The 16,815-nt window shown below is 34.3% G+C and overlaps 1 protein-coding gene across 4 annotated transcripts in view; it reads left to right on the top strand.

Moving 5' to 3' along the window:
- The first annotated feature begins 152 nt into the window (after positions 1 to 152).
- Positions 153 to 16,815, top strand: part of LOC113236473 (basic proline-rich protein) — a 64,725-nt gene continuing 48,062 nt past the window's right edge. For all 4 annotated transcript variants that reach the window (XM_026472560.1, XM_026472559.1, XM_026472558.1 and 1 more), the window contains exon 1: positions 153 to 192. In XM_026472560.1, coding sequence (XP_026328345.1) covers positions 190 to 192 — 3 coding nt within the window. In that variant the 5' untranslated portion in view covers positions 153 to 189. The remainder of the gene's footprint in view (positions 193 to 16,815) is intronic.

The following is a 16,815-nucleotide window of genomic DNA, read 5'->3' as shown; positions in this document are numbered from 1 at the left end:
AAGTTTTTCATATTATCATTAAAATTTAAGTATATAGAAATAAACCCATGTGAAGCATAAAGGCTACAACTGTCGTTCCGAAGCTATATATCGGGCGGATGCGCGCACGCAGCTGTAGTATCGACGCAAACGCGCGCCAGACGCGTTCAGTGTCTGTGAATATGTGTATGTGCTAGGCAGACCGGAAATATGGTGAGCTTTTTACGTTTTAGTTACAAAGTTTTTTAAAATATGTGCGATTGTGTTTTTAACGGGCAAAGATGTGATTTTGGATTCTATATTTAAATTTAAAGGATTTTATATTTTATAAGATCAGATTACAATTATTTCAAAAGAAAAACAAAAGAAATTTGTTAACTAAAACACCAATTTAAATAAAAACGTTTTTCAAAATATATTTTCAATTTTCTTTTTGCTTTTCCAAAGGATTTCTTTAATAAGTTAAATAGTTTTTTATTTAAATTTTAGTTACAGTAACTACATTTTATTTATAATAATATAAACACAGAACTAATAAAAAAATAAAAAAATCGAAACAAAATAAATTTGAAATCCAAAAAATATGTGTATAACATAAATATTAAAGGCGCCTAGACAAACTGTGATGCGCCCGCGCCGGTGCAAGGATGATGCAATGCTGAAGGCCGCCAAGCAAAGGTTACAGCGAACGGTGACAAATTTGTCCAACGCTCTTTGGATTGCTACTATAACTTCTTCACTATATTGCTTATTTATTACACAATATTTGATTTTATTCAACTGCCTCCGTGACCGACTTGTTACCATACTCGACTGCCACGGAGAGATTTCGTATTCGATTCCGGGAGAATTTTGTTTTCAAGTGACGGGAAAACAAGTCGTGCGCCTGGTGTCGCTTAGACACGGCTGTCCATAACAGTTGCAGTGCCATTCAGAGCTTTTAATTGCAAAAATCTGAGGGGCACTGCCACTGCGCCTGTAACCCTGAGACATAAGTTGACAAGTCCCATGTGCCCTTACCCTTAACTTTCAAATTGGACCCAGTAATGATCATAGTACTGTTTGGCGGCAGAAATGGGTATGATGGCAGTACTTCCCTGGACGAGCTCTTTCACAAGAAGCTTTATTGCTAAAATATTTACTAAAATTTGTATGGCGTACATTCATTTCTCTCGTGCGTTTGGGTGTTATTTGTGATTGTCTATTTGCGCGCCCATGGCACACACGACACAGGGTTTCCCTAGTGCGAGGCAATATGTGTATTTTTTTTGCTTTACTGTCGAAAGGCATCTTTATCCCCGTTTTCCTTAATAATATTGTTGAAACGCACTAATTCTTATCTTTCATTACATAAGAAGCACTAAAGGTATGTTAGATTTTCAGTCCGTGGTACATCAATACTAAAGCTATTGGGCGAAACAAGATAGCTTTAAAGATAGAAGAGAGAAGTTTGAAACTATAGCGAAACTTAAAAGCTTCTGCGTACTTGGATGACAAAAATCCATGGTAGTGAACCGTTTAACTCTTGCAAGTCGTCTCGATCTATGTATGACACTTGAAAAAAATATTGTAAATGATAAATAATAATAATAATAACGCACACACTCAAGGTAGCCCCGCTCTAGGGAAACCCTGTGTCACGGGCGCCATGGACACACACATAGACAACCACAAATTACACCGAATCTCACGAGAGAAATAAATACAGGCCATACAAATATATTTAAATGTATACAAATATTTATAATTTATAAGACCAATGTATGTGAATATTTTTTTTACAATACGATTGCTATAGTGGTAGCCTAGTGGGAACTAAATTTATCAAGCCTTAATTATTATGTAAACTTGGTGTAATAAAACCATATGTAATCGTATGTTAAAAAGCGCTTTTATCACATGAAAGTCATAAAAATAACATGAACTATATAAAACAACAGTGGTGACATATGAAACAGATGAAATTTTATAAAAATATATCGACGAATTTTATCCGTAGAATCTTTAAATATCTTTTCTGAAAAGTTATTTCTATGCGACAAAGTTGACACTCCACTTCTCTTTCGGTATTACAAAGCACGATCTGTGGCCAATCAGTGGCATACTTTTTATTTTTAACATATTTGTCAACGTTGTGTAACAGTCATGGAGGATGACTGACCGCCACAAAACCGATTTTTTAACCGACTCTAAAAAAGGAGGAGTTTCTCAATTAGACTCTTTTTTTGTGTATGTTGCGTTCTTTTTGTTGGAAAGATACGATTCAATCACAATCACACGAACTTTTGAGATCGGTTTTCTGTTATAAAAAAAGTTATAATTATTATAATACCAAGTGACGGAAAAAACAAGTCGTGCACCTGGTGGCACGCGACACGCCTATCCATAACAGTTGCAGTGTCGCTCAGAAATTTAAATCACAGAGATCTGAGGGGTACTGCCACTGCGCCCGTCACCCTGAGACATAAGTCGAAAAGTCTTATGTGCCTGTAATTTCACCAGCACTCTTACCCTTCGAAGCCGAAACGCAGTAATGGTTACAAATAAGTAAGGCAGCAGTACTTCTCTGGACGAACTGTTTCATAAGCTCTACTGCTGCTTATAACTACACCTTGTTTAGTTTTAGTTAACTAAAACTCAAACAATCTTTATTGCATACATAAGCAAATTAGGTTGCTCCTTATATATGTCTATCATTTACAATATTTATTTCAAATGTCTCTCTCGCTCGCAATGCTAAATGGGTCACTACCATGGATTTTTGTCATCCATATACGCAGAAGCTTTTAAGTTTCAACTATAGTTTCAAACCTATCTCTTTTATCATTACAGCTATCTTGTTTTGTCCAATAACTTTAGTATTGTTGTACCATAGACTAAAAATTTATCATTTAGAGGTTCTTATGTAACGAGAGATAAGGACAATTGCGTTTCAATAATGCAGAGTACGTTAAGCTTTTGACACTTTGAACTTTGCACCGGTTCTTATCCCAAGTACCAAGCTTAAAGTGCTCTTGATCTTATACATGATGGCAAAAGGAACTTTTATTGTATAATCTCAGTACAGAGTACCAAAAAACAGTACGTGGAATTACATCTATTTGCCAAGTTTCTTTGAAATCGGTTGCCCTTATTTTGCCATCCTAGAAGGTGTAATATTTTCTCCAAATTTATATGGGATCACTCCTGAATTACCTTCATTCCAACAAAAAAAGAATCATCAAAATCACTTCACAAATGAGTCACCACGTAACATATATACAAATAAAAGCAGTCGGCTCGAGAACCTCCTCCTTTTTTAAAGCCGGTTAAAACATATACATTAAGAGATTGTACGTATATAATAATTGGTCACAGCATTGAAGAATGCTGTTCGATATTGATTACCAGGTGGTTATGTATAGTCACGGGTCTATAATGAGTGGATCTAGCCGAGATACTGTCTTTACGTATACGTATATCATTTATTTATTTGTTAGTGTTAACAACAGAACAATGTCAATTAAGTTCTTCTTATCACGCAAAAAAACGAAATGTGTTAACTGTGCAAACACCATTATATTATCACACTACTTAATAAATAAAACAAAATTAGACTTCAATGTTGACACGATGTTTTCCTTCCTCGAAAATCTAATGGTAAATTTCGCACCGAGGTGCAAGCCCGGAAGCGAACCCACGACCCTCTGATTGAGAGGCGATAGGTCAAATCATTAGGCTATCACGACGTCTTATCTATCTCTACTTAATTCAAATAACTGTTTAGTATGAAAGGTTATAAAAGTTTACTAAAAGAAAAATAGCATTACAAATTAGTCGATTACCTAATGAAGCGTCTTCATATTGTTACATTATAATTTTGCAACAAATTTAGTGCAATAAACATATTCGATTCTCGATTGACGGGGTTATTCGGGTCGACAAAAGCAAACCTCTTCTGTATCTTATTTGTTTTTTCCATCTATATTGTTCAATAGAGCAGGCTATTATGATAATGAAGCAATAAACATCTGTGTGTAGAATGTAGTAACTAGTTTAGTTCTTCTGAATTTCTTTAGACATGTTTAAAAATCGATCTGCGTAGAAAATTGCATGAACATCGATGTTTGTTTAGTTGATTTTTCTTTATGATCTCACATAACAGCGACACCCTTGTTCAAAACAGTTGCAGTGCTGCTCCGAACTTTAAAATCGCAAAGGCCTCAGGCACTGCCACAACGCCCGTCACCCTGAGACGTAAGTTGACAACTCCCGTTCGTAAAGCGCACATTACGATGAGATGTACCGATATTGCATTTTAATATACAACGTCGAGGGACATCATAATCGTCACTTATAAAAACGATAGCAAAATTACACTCCAATTTCTTAACAAAAAATCTTCTAGGCTTCAAGAGTCATTAATCATTATGACGGCCTCCGTGGTCAAGTGGCTTGTACACCGGTTTTCCCGGCCGGGTCAGTGTGGAAATAGTACATTATTGCAGAGGCCGGGAAGTAAGGGATTGCTGGGCGAGTATGAGTTACAAGGACGAGCGTCATCGAGGCCTTGTATTAATACGAATCATGTATAGGCCGCCACAAAGAGGATAGGCACTTTGAGGCGGCGTGCTTGGATTAACTCCGGATTCTTTAGAACGGGCCGATACGTATAATTTCTCGTTTAAATCTTCGATTAAGGCACAATAGCACTATCCTATTCCACTTTAAACTAGATTTCACAAAATAATTAAGTCAAAATAAAAACGACACTTTTCCCTCCAAAACTAAACTTTTCCGCCCTTTTCTTTTGTTTCAAGTAAGCGGTACAGTTAGGTATTTTTAATTTTCGTAGTTATGAACACTGGGCAGTTGGCTGTGTGAGTTTTTCTTTTGCCTGGTTACATAGTTCATTATTATTAGGTAGATTTAAAAGTTTAGAGAAGAGGACAATAATGGATTTTCATACTTTGCAGGCCTTGGCCGGGAAGAAGTCGCGTGGTTCATAAATGACAAACTTTTCGTATTCGTTTTTTGAAAGTAATGCAAACATTTCCGAGCATATTTGAGAAAACTAACTTTTCTATATTGTCTCGGGTCTGGGTGTTTCTGGTAACGTCGTTGTTGCCGATTTCCATAACACAAGTGGTTTAGCTACTTACTTTGGGATCACAGCAACGTATATGATGTTGTCTAATATTTATTTATTATTATTATCCAATAAAATGTGTTTCATTCGGTTAAAAAACATTTCGTGGTTTATTTGTCAAAATTTTCATTTTGTGAATAAACATTTCAAAGATCGAAACAACCGAAATTCTGTTTATACGAATAAAGATTCTCCGAAAAACGAATTGTAAATTTCGCACATAAATTCCAAGAATCTCAGAGAGTCCTTTCGATTTTATTGTAACCAAGAAATATCAGTAAAAGTACCGTAAATAGGTACTGTAGATAGAACATTTTACTGAAAGAAGTCTTTATTATGATTTTTAAAACAATTCGAACTGCATTCAACGATTTTTAAATAAGTGATCGCCTGTTTGAACCGGAAATGGAACCTGCCAAATGTGAAAAAAAAACACCTGTAATTTTACTACAGTGATCGAAAGCCTCATAATGATCTATTCTTCAAAATAACATAGCATCTATAAAAGGAAGGGATTTAACATTTTCAAATATTTTTTTTTGTAATTAGTTTTATTATTTTTATAATCAACTAGCCGTATTGTGATTGCAAATACACATACATACTTACAACTACCTCATTATTATAATTATTAATACAAAGATCGAACACTCAAAAAAAATTCCTTCGATCCGGCCGGATTCGAAATGACGTCTTCTAGCATACCGTGCCAGACGCCAAACCAACTAAGCCACGGAACGAACCAGCAGACTTTTGAATTTTTCTATGTGCTCGCTGGCGTACGTTTGTATTTGGTTTTTCAACGACTTTTTAGCCATAGCGCCATCTATGACAAATCTATGAAAGAATTTCCTCACCTCATTGTTTTTAAAATTTAAATTAAGTCTTCTTTCAGTAAAATATTTCTATCTACGGTATTTAATCCCTAAGGCGTCGTCGGACAGGTGTTTTATTAAAAACCTGTAACAAATCATAAACCACATACAGCGCATTGCATAATTTTAACGTACACATTATGTACAAACGTTACAATATACAATTAAATACAGTAAAATAACTCCCTATTATTCGTTATATTACAACAGTACTAAAAATCTGTTACAATGTAACCCGCACAGCAATTATTGTCTATTAATCAAATTAATTGGTTATGTTCTCGTTTTTTTATTGTTTATACAGAATAAATATACATGATAGTCGTTTATAATGAAATGTATTCATATTTCGAGTTCTTAAATTTTCGCGATTGTTACACAAGTATAAATTGCGTTAAATTTGTTTTTTATTTTAAAACCAATGTTTCGGGCCCTTTATAGGCCCCATGGCCAATCAGTCAACAGTGACCATGGGAACGGTTGGTTTGTTTGAATTTTTTTTAATACAAATTTTTTTTAAAAACAAAATTGCGCGATTTACGTTTGAAAAAATAATTTTATTTCCTTCAACAAAACTTAATTACAATAATTAAAGTCACATCTCTAGTTGGCGGGTAAAAATTGGTAGCTGTAAAAGTACGGTATACCGTTTAATAAATACGTGGACGGTTTGATGAACACGAGACTTTAAGAGTGAATAAAATCTTTTTCCAGAATTTATTTTTATTTCTTACTTTAGAACTACTTATATAAAAAATGTAGAAATAAGAAAGTTCGGTGAAATTAATATATTTTTGGAAGATGGAGGAAAATTTCGAGTATTCCGTTTCTCATCTGCAATCAGAATATCAAAACACTTATCGAATTAACCAAATCTTGTTGCACCCCCCGTATTCACCGGATTTGGCCCAATTTTACTTCTTTATATGATTTTTTATCGATTTCCATCAAATAAAGAAGTCGTAGCTGAATTTCTTTCATAAGTTTTTTTTTATAATGTCAAGTGACGAGACGAACAAGTCGTGCGCCTGATTTTCAGCTACACGCTAGAATGTATTTCTATTTCTATTTCAAAAAATAGAAATAGATTACTTCTGGTTTCATTTACACTTTAAATTAATTAGTTCAGGTTTATAATTCTTAACAAAAAACTAAGTAAATCAGCAACATAAGAAAACCTAGAATATACTATTCCAAAAAGAAAACATCTGCTCAAACATGAACTATGTGCAATGTGGAAAGTATACAAATAAATTTATCCACGGTTATGTCAGGTGTTTGTCAGGTACACCTATTCTGCATCTATAGAGCTCATACCTACCTGTGTAAAACACGTGAGATATATTTTAAATGTATCATTCATAGGTATGTTTAGTTCTCATCATAGTGTAGATCTAGAAAATAGATAGACATACGTATTAGTTAACTTGAAAGGTAGTTAGATATTTTATTTGAAAAAGCTTTTATAATAAAAACTGACCTCAAAACTCATCCCCAAGTTTGCCACCCTTAAAGGTGGAATATTTTCTTCAAATTTAAATGGGATCAATACATACCCTCTTTCCTACAAGACAAGATTCATCAAAATTCGTTCACAAATGCAAATGAGTTATTACTATATTATTATTACGAATGATATCTCATGGGGTAATTTTCCCCATTTTGCAAAAAGAAAATACTGTCCTTACGAAACGCAATATGTATATGTCAACTGTCCTCCCAAATGTCCGTAATTTATTTGAAAGAAATCTGGGATAAGATTATTCTTTGTGCACTAAATTTTTTTGCCATTGTATTGACAATTCTAATAATTTGTTTTATTGCGCAATGAAAGTGTTTACGTGCAATATGCAAATATCCCAATCGTAAAATTTGATGGAAAGTTTAAACATGCGTTTAGATGAAATGGGAAATGTTTTTCAGTTTACGACACTGAATCGTCTAAACTGAGAAACTGCAACACAATAACTTCCTTATACATTTTTCAAACACGAGTTTATAGTAATTCCGGAATCCGCCGCTAGATGGCATTGACCCAAAATACATGACTTCTAAATCGATTTTTCTAACCTAACGACTTCTTATGAGGATATTGTACTAATTGGATTGAAACTATTATAATCATCGTTTCGTGGGAAGCGTGTTGGACTCGCGCCCATCGTTCCAAACAGGTAGTATGGTATACCTAAAGATATTTCTTCTGCAACAAAATTAACTCAGAGCAATGACACTGTCTACTCACTGTACTACTGGACTGATTTGCTGGTTTCTCAGCGACTTGTTTTTTTTTTCATAATATCAAGGGATGTAATGATCAAGTCTTGCGCACGATGGTAACACGGCTACCCATAACAGCTGCAGTGCCACTCAGCGCTTTTACATCACAATGGCCGGAGAAGCACCCCCTCTGCGTCCATCGCCCTGAGACAAAAAGTTGACAAGTCTCATTTGCCTGTAGTTTCCCAAGTTTATACTGAAAATGATGAGTTTGATTTTCATCATGTGGAAATGTTGAACAAATGTTTATCGTTTTTTGTAATGTTATAGTCACTTCTACTAATATCTCACTATTTTTTTACAGAGGCAAGTTTTTGACAAATTTCGGAGCGGAACTTTCAGCCCCGCTTCGGCGCGTTGTTCCGCCTTTGAGACAAATTGTTCCGCTTAGATTATGACGTGTTGTCGGGATAACAAAGGTTTTCTTAAATAAAACAACCTTTTTCATAATTATGTATGTAATGTGTATGCTATGCACAACTAAACTTAAAAAAAAACTTCATACTTATTCATCAGCAGGTAATATTATTCATCACACATTTCTTCATCTGAGTCACAGTTTGGACCATGTTTGGACGGACATAAGTGACTGTATTATCTTTGTGTAAATATTTGACATGAACTCGTTTATAGTTTCGCGTCTTTAAATAAAAGAAAGATGGTCGTAACAATTTTACGTACGATTGCAGGTCAATTGGAGTAAGTTGTTCCTGGGGACAATCGGCCCCTCGGGGGAGGAACTTATAGCCCCAATTTACGTTTTTACGACGTAGACTGACACACTAGTAAAGGTAATAGAATTAAAAAATACTCAAACTATAAGATACCTTACTAAAGTCACTATTAACAAAAGTTCCGTATGAATTGGTCCTTATTAAACAAAGACAGACCAAGTTTAAACAAGAAAAAATTTACTTACGTGATGTTTTGACAGCACACGGACAAAGCCAGTCATCAATCGTCCCCGGGGTAACTGAAATGGCTGCCGGCAAGACGCATCACCTGACAATCTATCTTTTTCCCTTGCAAAGTTATTGCTGTCGGAACAACTTAAACCGGGGACTTCCAGCCCCTGTCTCCCCTACAATGATATACTTCCCAGGACGAACTCTTTCACAAAAAGCTCTACTGCTGCTAAAAAGAGTTAAATTATTAGATAAATCATTAACACTAGTTACTGGTTTCTTACCACAGTTTGAACTCCTATTCGGTCGGTTAACTGACTCGTGACCATGTAGCGTGTAACCATTTCGAAATATCGGGAAAATAAGCAGTCATATAGCAGTAAGAAGCTTCTAACTGCCCGTTCCCACTCAAGACCGAGTTTTTACAGGATCTTATTTATTAGAGAACGTTACAGGACCCTATAATCGCAGTGCTCGGGAATAATCATGCCGTAACTATTGGTTTTCTTGTAGTGAATAATAACAAAGCTCTTAAAATATATATTTAATGAAGGTGTTTATGTATCTATTATGTATGTCTAACAAGTTTTTGATTACACCTCACCTACACACACTTGTACAAAAAGGATGTACCATTAGTTTTCATTACTACGAATTCAATAAAACCAATGTCGCTAAACCCTGACCGGTTGCGTAACGGCTTGCCTTGACTCAGCAACTGATATTTAATTTCGATTCAAATAATCAATATGCATATTGACACAAAAGTATATTTAGTTGAAAATGTTATAAATTGCGTAATATCTTTTAATCTGGATCTTTTTGTTTATTAGCGCCTGAAAAACCAGCAATGCCTCTACCATGAGATCACAGTCAGAGTTATCGCTAGCGATCACGTAACATGTTTGTATACAAATTGTTGTTTGTTCTTGTGAGTACTAGGAGGGTCTGTATAATTTGCCATATAAATTGTGAAGTCACTTACGCGGTCGCTAGTGACAATAGTCACAGTAAACTCGTGGTAGGGGCACAGAAGATAGAAAATCCTTTTTGTGAAATTACTCCACTAGTTTATTATAATTATTAATCCAAAGATCGAAAACTAAGAAAAATTTCCTTCGCTGGATTTGAACCAGCGTCTTCCAGCAAATAGTGATAGACTGTATGCCTATATTCTATGTGCTTGTTGCAGATCTTCATTTTTGGTTTTTAACGACTTTTTACGATGCGCCATCTGTGAGGAATATACTTACTATTAAATACTGCCACCTTATCTATTTCTGTCAGCAGTAATACGAGCATTACTGCGTTGCGTTTTGGAAGGGTAAGGGTGCTGGTGAAATTACAGGCACATGGGACTTGTCAACTTATGTCTCAGGGTGAAAGCTGTGAGTAGCAATGCAACTGTTATGGACAGGCGTGTCGCTTACCACCAGACGCACGGCTTGTTTAACCCGTCACTTAGTATTATAAAAAAATTCTTCACTCAGCCAGCTACCAGCAGCTGACTATAGATGTCGCTTTAATAATTGTAATTTTCAAGTTTTTATTGAATGTTTCATAGTGTATGAGATGATGAAACCTTTGTCTCCTAGAAGGTTCGCGGTCCTTAGAAGAAGTATAAAATCCATAACCTGCATTGGACCAGCATGGCGGACTATGGCATAAACTCTTTTTTTAGAGTAGACCTATCGTATCTTTTTGGGTACAGATGATATTAAATCCATTATGAGTGTAATTTTGAAAATAAAATTCGACGTTATAACACAGAGCTGTGTGCCAGCTACAGGAAAACTGTTAGAAGTATCTCGCTTATCGATTCAGCTACGAAAATTCCTTTCGGCTATTTACGCAATGCCTTGCCTTGACTCTTCGATTGATATTCAAATAAACCAAACGATGAATTATAATAATTTATGGATTTTTAATGATTTTCTTTAATTAATGACCAGAGTGTCGATCTAAATTGGTAAATATTTCGTGTTTAAAATTAATTCACAATATAATTTTTAATTTGTATTTTTTTATATAAAAAAAAATTACATGGCAAATTGTGTGTATTTATAATTCAAATTGATTGTGAAATATTTGATGATGGCACTTCGCGTGGCTGTTATTTGCGTATTTGATCATTTTTGGCAAACAGTCAACATGTATTGTGTAGATAGCATATTGTGTGACAATGTATTTGCCTTATTTGCCTATTCGACAAATACAATACCAAACTCGCATTACCGCGCGCTGGTTTTTCGACACACACCGAAGGCAAACACGCAAATAAACCGCCACTAAGTCTAAGATGATGGAATTGGAGAGAGCATAGAGAGTGTTGCTAAAAGTGTGCTTGTTTATGTAGATCTATTACGGCACGAAACTTTATCAAGATGCAGATTATGGTCTCTCTGTTCGTCAAATTTATATTCTGCTCACTGTACTTCGACAACACTCCAGTATACCTATTGATAATTATAGTAAAGTATCCACATCGAGTAGATCCTATGCGTGTATGTAAGATAGATGTCGTTAGTACTTCTTTTGCGTCGAGGTTCTATCATTGCAGGAGTGGGAGATTGAATAATTTTATGAACAAAAAATTAATAATGGTAAATTCATATAAAAAAGAATACAAAAATAAAATTACTAAATGGTTTAAGGTACAGAATTATGATGTAACCGAAAGAATACTTCAAAGGTAAGGTGGCATTACTTCCCTGGTCGAACTCTTTCACAAGGAGTTCTACTGCTAAAATTCGACTAGATTTTCACGTGATAAAAGCACTTTTGACTATGGCTATATTTTGACTACCTAGGTCTATGGATTAATTTCAAGCTTAATTTAGCTAATTTGTAACAAACAAGTAGTCATTTTGTTACTAAAACAGATATTATGAAAGACAATACAATGCATTTGAAAACAATTTGAACAAATACAGGAATGTTTCAAGCGAGCTCCAAACACAATAAAGGATTGTTAAATCTCCTATTAGCGTCTAACAAATGATTCTTTACCCAGTGAATGACACGACATGCGGCAAAATTACATTTACCATCAACACGTCTTAAAACTGCATTGTTTCACGTATTTGCCTAGAAAAAATTGTCTTAAAACTTTTTCAACTGTAGGTTTAAATTGGTAAAACTGTAAGGCAGTTAGGTAAGTTCATTTTTTAACTAGGAAATGTTAAGACACAATAGTGTGTGGGCATGTTGTAAATGGCACTTAGTGTATTATCATGTGTGGTATAAGTGAAAAGCTTTTGAAATGCTTTTCTTATAATAAAAATAAAAAAATAAAAAAATGTGGTATAGAAAATGTGTATAATGTAATAATATATTGCGTGTCGGTTTAGATTTCAGAATAAAATACGATAGTTTGTTTGCTTCCGGGTATTTTTTCAATATTTTCCTTTAATTTTCCACGTTCGACGCTAACACCTGTCAAAAGTTGAAGTTACCGAACGAAAACGATGGAGCCATTCTATAGGCTTTTTTTCGCTGTTATATAAGTTTTGTGTCTAATCTCAAGCTACTTACTAAGTTGATCTTCCCCCGTTACAATTAACTCTATAGTTTTAGAGATGGGCAAGAAGTTTGGCTATAATTGCAACTAAAGTCTGATTCAAACAGCAATTTAATAAAATCTTATGGCTTATTCCGCTTCAAATGTATTCTGGTAGTGAAGCGAAGCCCGTGGCCTGTCTCTTGAGATGGGGTGACAGATAGTTTTGTGCTTTGTTAGCGGATACTTGCTTGCACAAGTGCGAATCCACTTATCACAAGATCTGTGAATTATTTCTTAGCAGGTAGCTCTCTAGCCTGGTTTCTTATTATCAATAATAATAATCTTTTTTATTTGTACTATCTTGGACCACTGTAGTTTTACTATGGCTACTTATCTTAATATTACGTAAATAATATAGTTAAAAGAAGAAAAATAACGTCATTTTAGTAATTACATTATCATCTACAGTAGCTCAACGAGTAAAGAACAAATAACCAACATTTCTAATTTTGATTTTTTTTTCTGAATTTGATTTGAATTTGAAATGTTTTTGATTTTGATTTATACCTACAACTTAAGAAATAAATTACAATATTATTATATCTTAAATGTCATAATTATTAAAATGATGTATGCATGTATGTAATTCCATGAACTTGAAACTTAATTACTATTTAATGAAATTTAAAAAAAATGTGCTACAACTTTAGTACTATATAGAGTACATGTTATATTTAGTACCAAACCAACCCGTTACACCATGATGATCATCTCGTATTCTCAATAATAAATTTGAACAGTAATTTTCTGGGAGCTGACAAAATATATTTTTTTTAATAACCATTTTTATTTCCAGCTTTATTTTTTGTTACTTTCACAAAAATATCACATTTTGGATTTCGTCACTTTTAATTGAGGGTGAGATTTCTACATTTAAGTAGAAGGCAAAAGTTAAAAAAATCAATGAAGAACATTGTGCCCAAGAGGCTGATATCGATTCCCCTTTGAATGATGACGCGTATTCTTTAACGGAAGCAGCTGCCAACCTTCTCCACAAGTAACATCTCATTAATATTAATTTATGTTTAAACACATTTTTTATCCTCAATTAAATCCATATTTAGACATTAATTACTAATAGACAAATTAAAATTTTCACTATGCATCATTGTAGCTTCCTACCTAATGTATAATTAACCTTTAAAATAATTTCAACAATTAGGAAATTGAAGGTTCATCGGTAATTTAAATAAATGCGTTTAACGCAGCGCGCGCGACTTTACGGCTGCGCTGGCGCAAGACGAGTAGCGTATTATGAAATACTGATTGACTACCGTTTGAACAAGTATTGGGAAGATGTAGACATAGACAAGACACAAGTGTTCGGCAAGATTTGATCTTGTATGTTGTTATTATTTAGATATAATGTAATAAATAGATAATGGTACGACGTAACACAGTACGGTAATGTGGTTGGATTGTTTAGGAAATAAAACAGAATAGATTCAGTAGCATTATTTGAAGACCTTTGCTTCCATAGTAAAGCACATTCAATTACATTTATTTCTTTGTAATAGATAAGTTATAAAGGTCTTACAAGAATTAATTTTGAAACTCTTTGACCTGCCTTGCGGCACACAAAGTTTTCATAATTATTTATGTAGACACTTATGCAATAATTTATGGTATACTATACTCATGCAATACAATTAAGTCTCGAAAACTAAACAATAAAACAAATAAAATGTTAATTTTATAAGAAATTTCCAATTTACAATTTTATTATATACTTTGACGACCTTGGTGGCCCAACGATTGGCATTGCAGTTTGATAATGAGGTCCCAGTCTCAATACCCGGTAGGATCGATTTCGAAAAGGAACTTTACTGAATTGGTTTTGGTCTGGGTGTTCTGGGTGCCTCGAAATGAATTCAGTTGCTCTGGTTCTCATAGTTATGGGAATTCTTTTTGTTTATCTTCATCATTTTCAGCCCTGTATCACCCACTGTTGGGTATAGGCCTCCTTTCGCTCCTGCCAAATTTTCCGGTCCTGTGGGTGTGTCCAGATTATGCCCGCCACTTTTATTACGTCGTCCACCCAGCGTGCAATTAGACGACTCGGATTTCTTCGTCCAGTCCTTGGTGACCACTCCGTCGAAGCCTTACTCCAGCGGCCATCACCACGTCTAACCAGAATCCACTTAAGGTCCATAACATGGACCCCAACATCTTGAACTTTCGTCCAACGAGGATTATTATAGTATAAGTGGTCATGTGTTTTTTGTTTCTGTTTTCTTTTGTTTCTTTTTACTGTTAAATGGTTAGACATTATTTATTTATTATTCTTTAATCTTAATATAGGTATTTAATTACGAGTTTTCAGTTATGGCATGAGGTGTTTACCAGTAATTAACTGTTGCACTCAGCCTTTAAACAATGTTATGTATTTATCTAGCTGTAGTTTTAGTGTAAGCAGTTGTTGGTGAACCAATAAATTTAAAAAAAATTTAAAACAATTATAACACTACAAAATATTTGGGCATCTAATTCATCTATTTGCCTTAGAATCACCTTACCTACTACTTATTACTGCCGCTAAGCAGGAACGTGAGCATTACTGCATTCCAGTTTTGAGGGGTAAGATTTCTGGTGACTTGTCAATTTATGTCTCTGGTTGACAAGCGCAGTGATAATGTCAGATCTTTGCGATTTAAAGCTCTGAGTAGTACTACAACTGCTACGGACAGGTGTGTCGCTTAACAGGCGCACGACTTGTTTGTCTCGCCACTTGATATCATAAAAAAAGTAACAACAGTTTTCTTAGAACTATCACTGAAGGAAAGAGAGTGAGAGAAAAACCGAGACAAGTAATTTAGACCGCAAGCTAATGTCGTGAAGTATGTAGGAAATCAATATATAAATATTCAGTCCGTGGTACAGCAATACAAAGTTATTGATCAAAACAAGATAGCTTTTAAGACAGAAGAGAGAGGTTTGAAACTGTAATGAAACTTAAAAGCTTCTGCTTACTTGGATGACAAAAATCCATGGTATTGACCAGTTTAGCTCTTGCAAGTCGTCTCGATCTATGACAATTGAAATAAATATTGTAAACGATGAAATGTGTACAAACGTATGTTTACAAATAGCAACATCTAGAGTTTCTTGCTCATTCTTCTCAGGAGAATCTGCCTTACGAATGAACAGTAGAGTATAATCAGTATGACGATTTCAAGTGTACTTTACTTACCTATGAAATAAAGATACTTAGAGTTTGAATTTGAAACTTAAGACGCTGAACGCAGACGACTGGCGATTACTCCACCGACAAGACTTTTAAATAAGAAGAAGAAAAACACTATAAGGTCCATCATGTCAAAGTTGTAAATTGTCAAAATTGCATCAAGCAATAGTATTACGTTATTACAATGTCTGCACAACACTTGAATTGGTTGTTTAAATGCGACTATTCTACAGTCTGCTTTGGTAACGAATGGATATTACACTGTTGTAGACGTTACTGCACCAGTGCTTGACGCTTCTTAACCGACTTCAAAAAAGAAGGAGATTCTCAATTTGACTGTATTTTTATATATAGTACTCAGTACTTATAGAAGTTTTTGAAAATGGTTCTAAATGTAATGATAATATTTTCAGGTAATAGACAACATTTCGAACTACTTTCAAATAGCGTTGAATATATAATATAAATATAATATATAAATAAAGATGTTTAATAACACGTATCACAACTTTCCTACGATAAATAACCTAAAATCCAGCCTTTAAAAAAAAATACAGCTAATAACATGCGACCAAATTGCAGTACCTAATACAAGGTATGAAACTCACTACTAAATATTGTATTTGACCGGTTAACCAAGAGGCAGCTGAAGTATGTTTACTTTTTTACATCTTTATACCACATTATTATTATACTATAGGTAATGTTGTTAGGAATAACCGTTGATGGTATTGGACTTCGTGAATTTCGTGGTTCATCTTCGGTGAAATTATGTTCTCATCCATAGAAATCGAGTTGTATCGTTTGTTTCCACTTCAGATTCGGCGTTGGTTCATCAAAAATTGTAAAAAAAATATTTCTAAGTATATCGTAAACATGAGTGAGAAACAAAAGGGACAAACAGC

The sequence above is a fragment of the Hyposmocoma kahamanoa genome, unplaced genomic scaffold (assembly GCF_003589595.1).
Source record: "Hyposmocoma kahamanoa isolate Upper Pololo Valley unplaced genomic scaffold, ASM358959v1 92, whole genome shotgun sequence".
Taxonomy (NCBI): domain Eukaryota; kingdom Metazoa; phylum Arthropoda; class Insecta; order Lepidoptera; family Cosmopterigidae; genus Hyposmocoma; species Hyposmocoma kahamanoa.
This window is presented reverse-complemented; position numbering and strand designations above follow the sequence as displayed.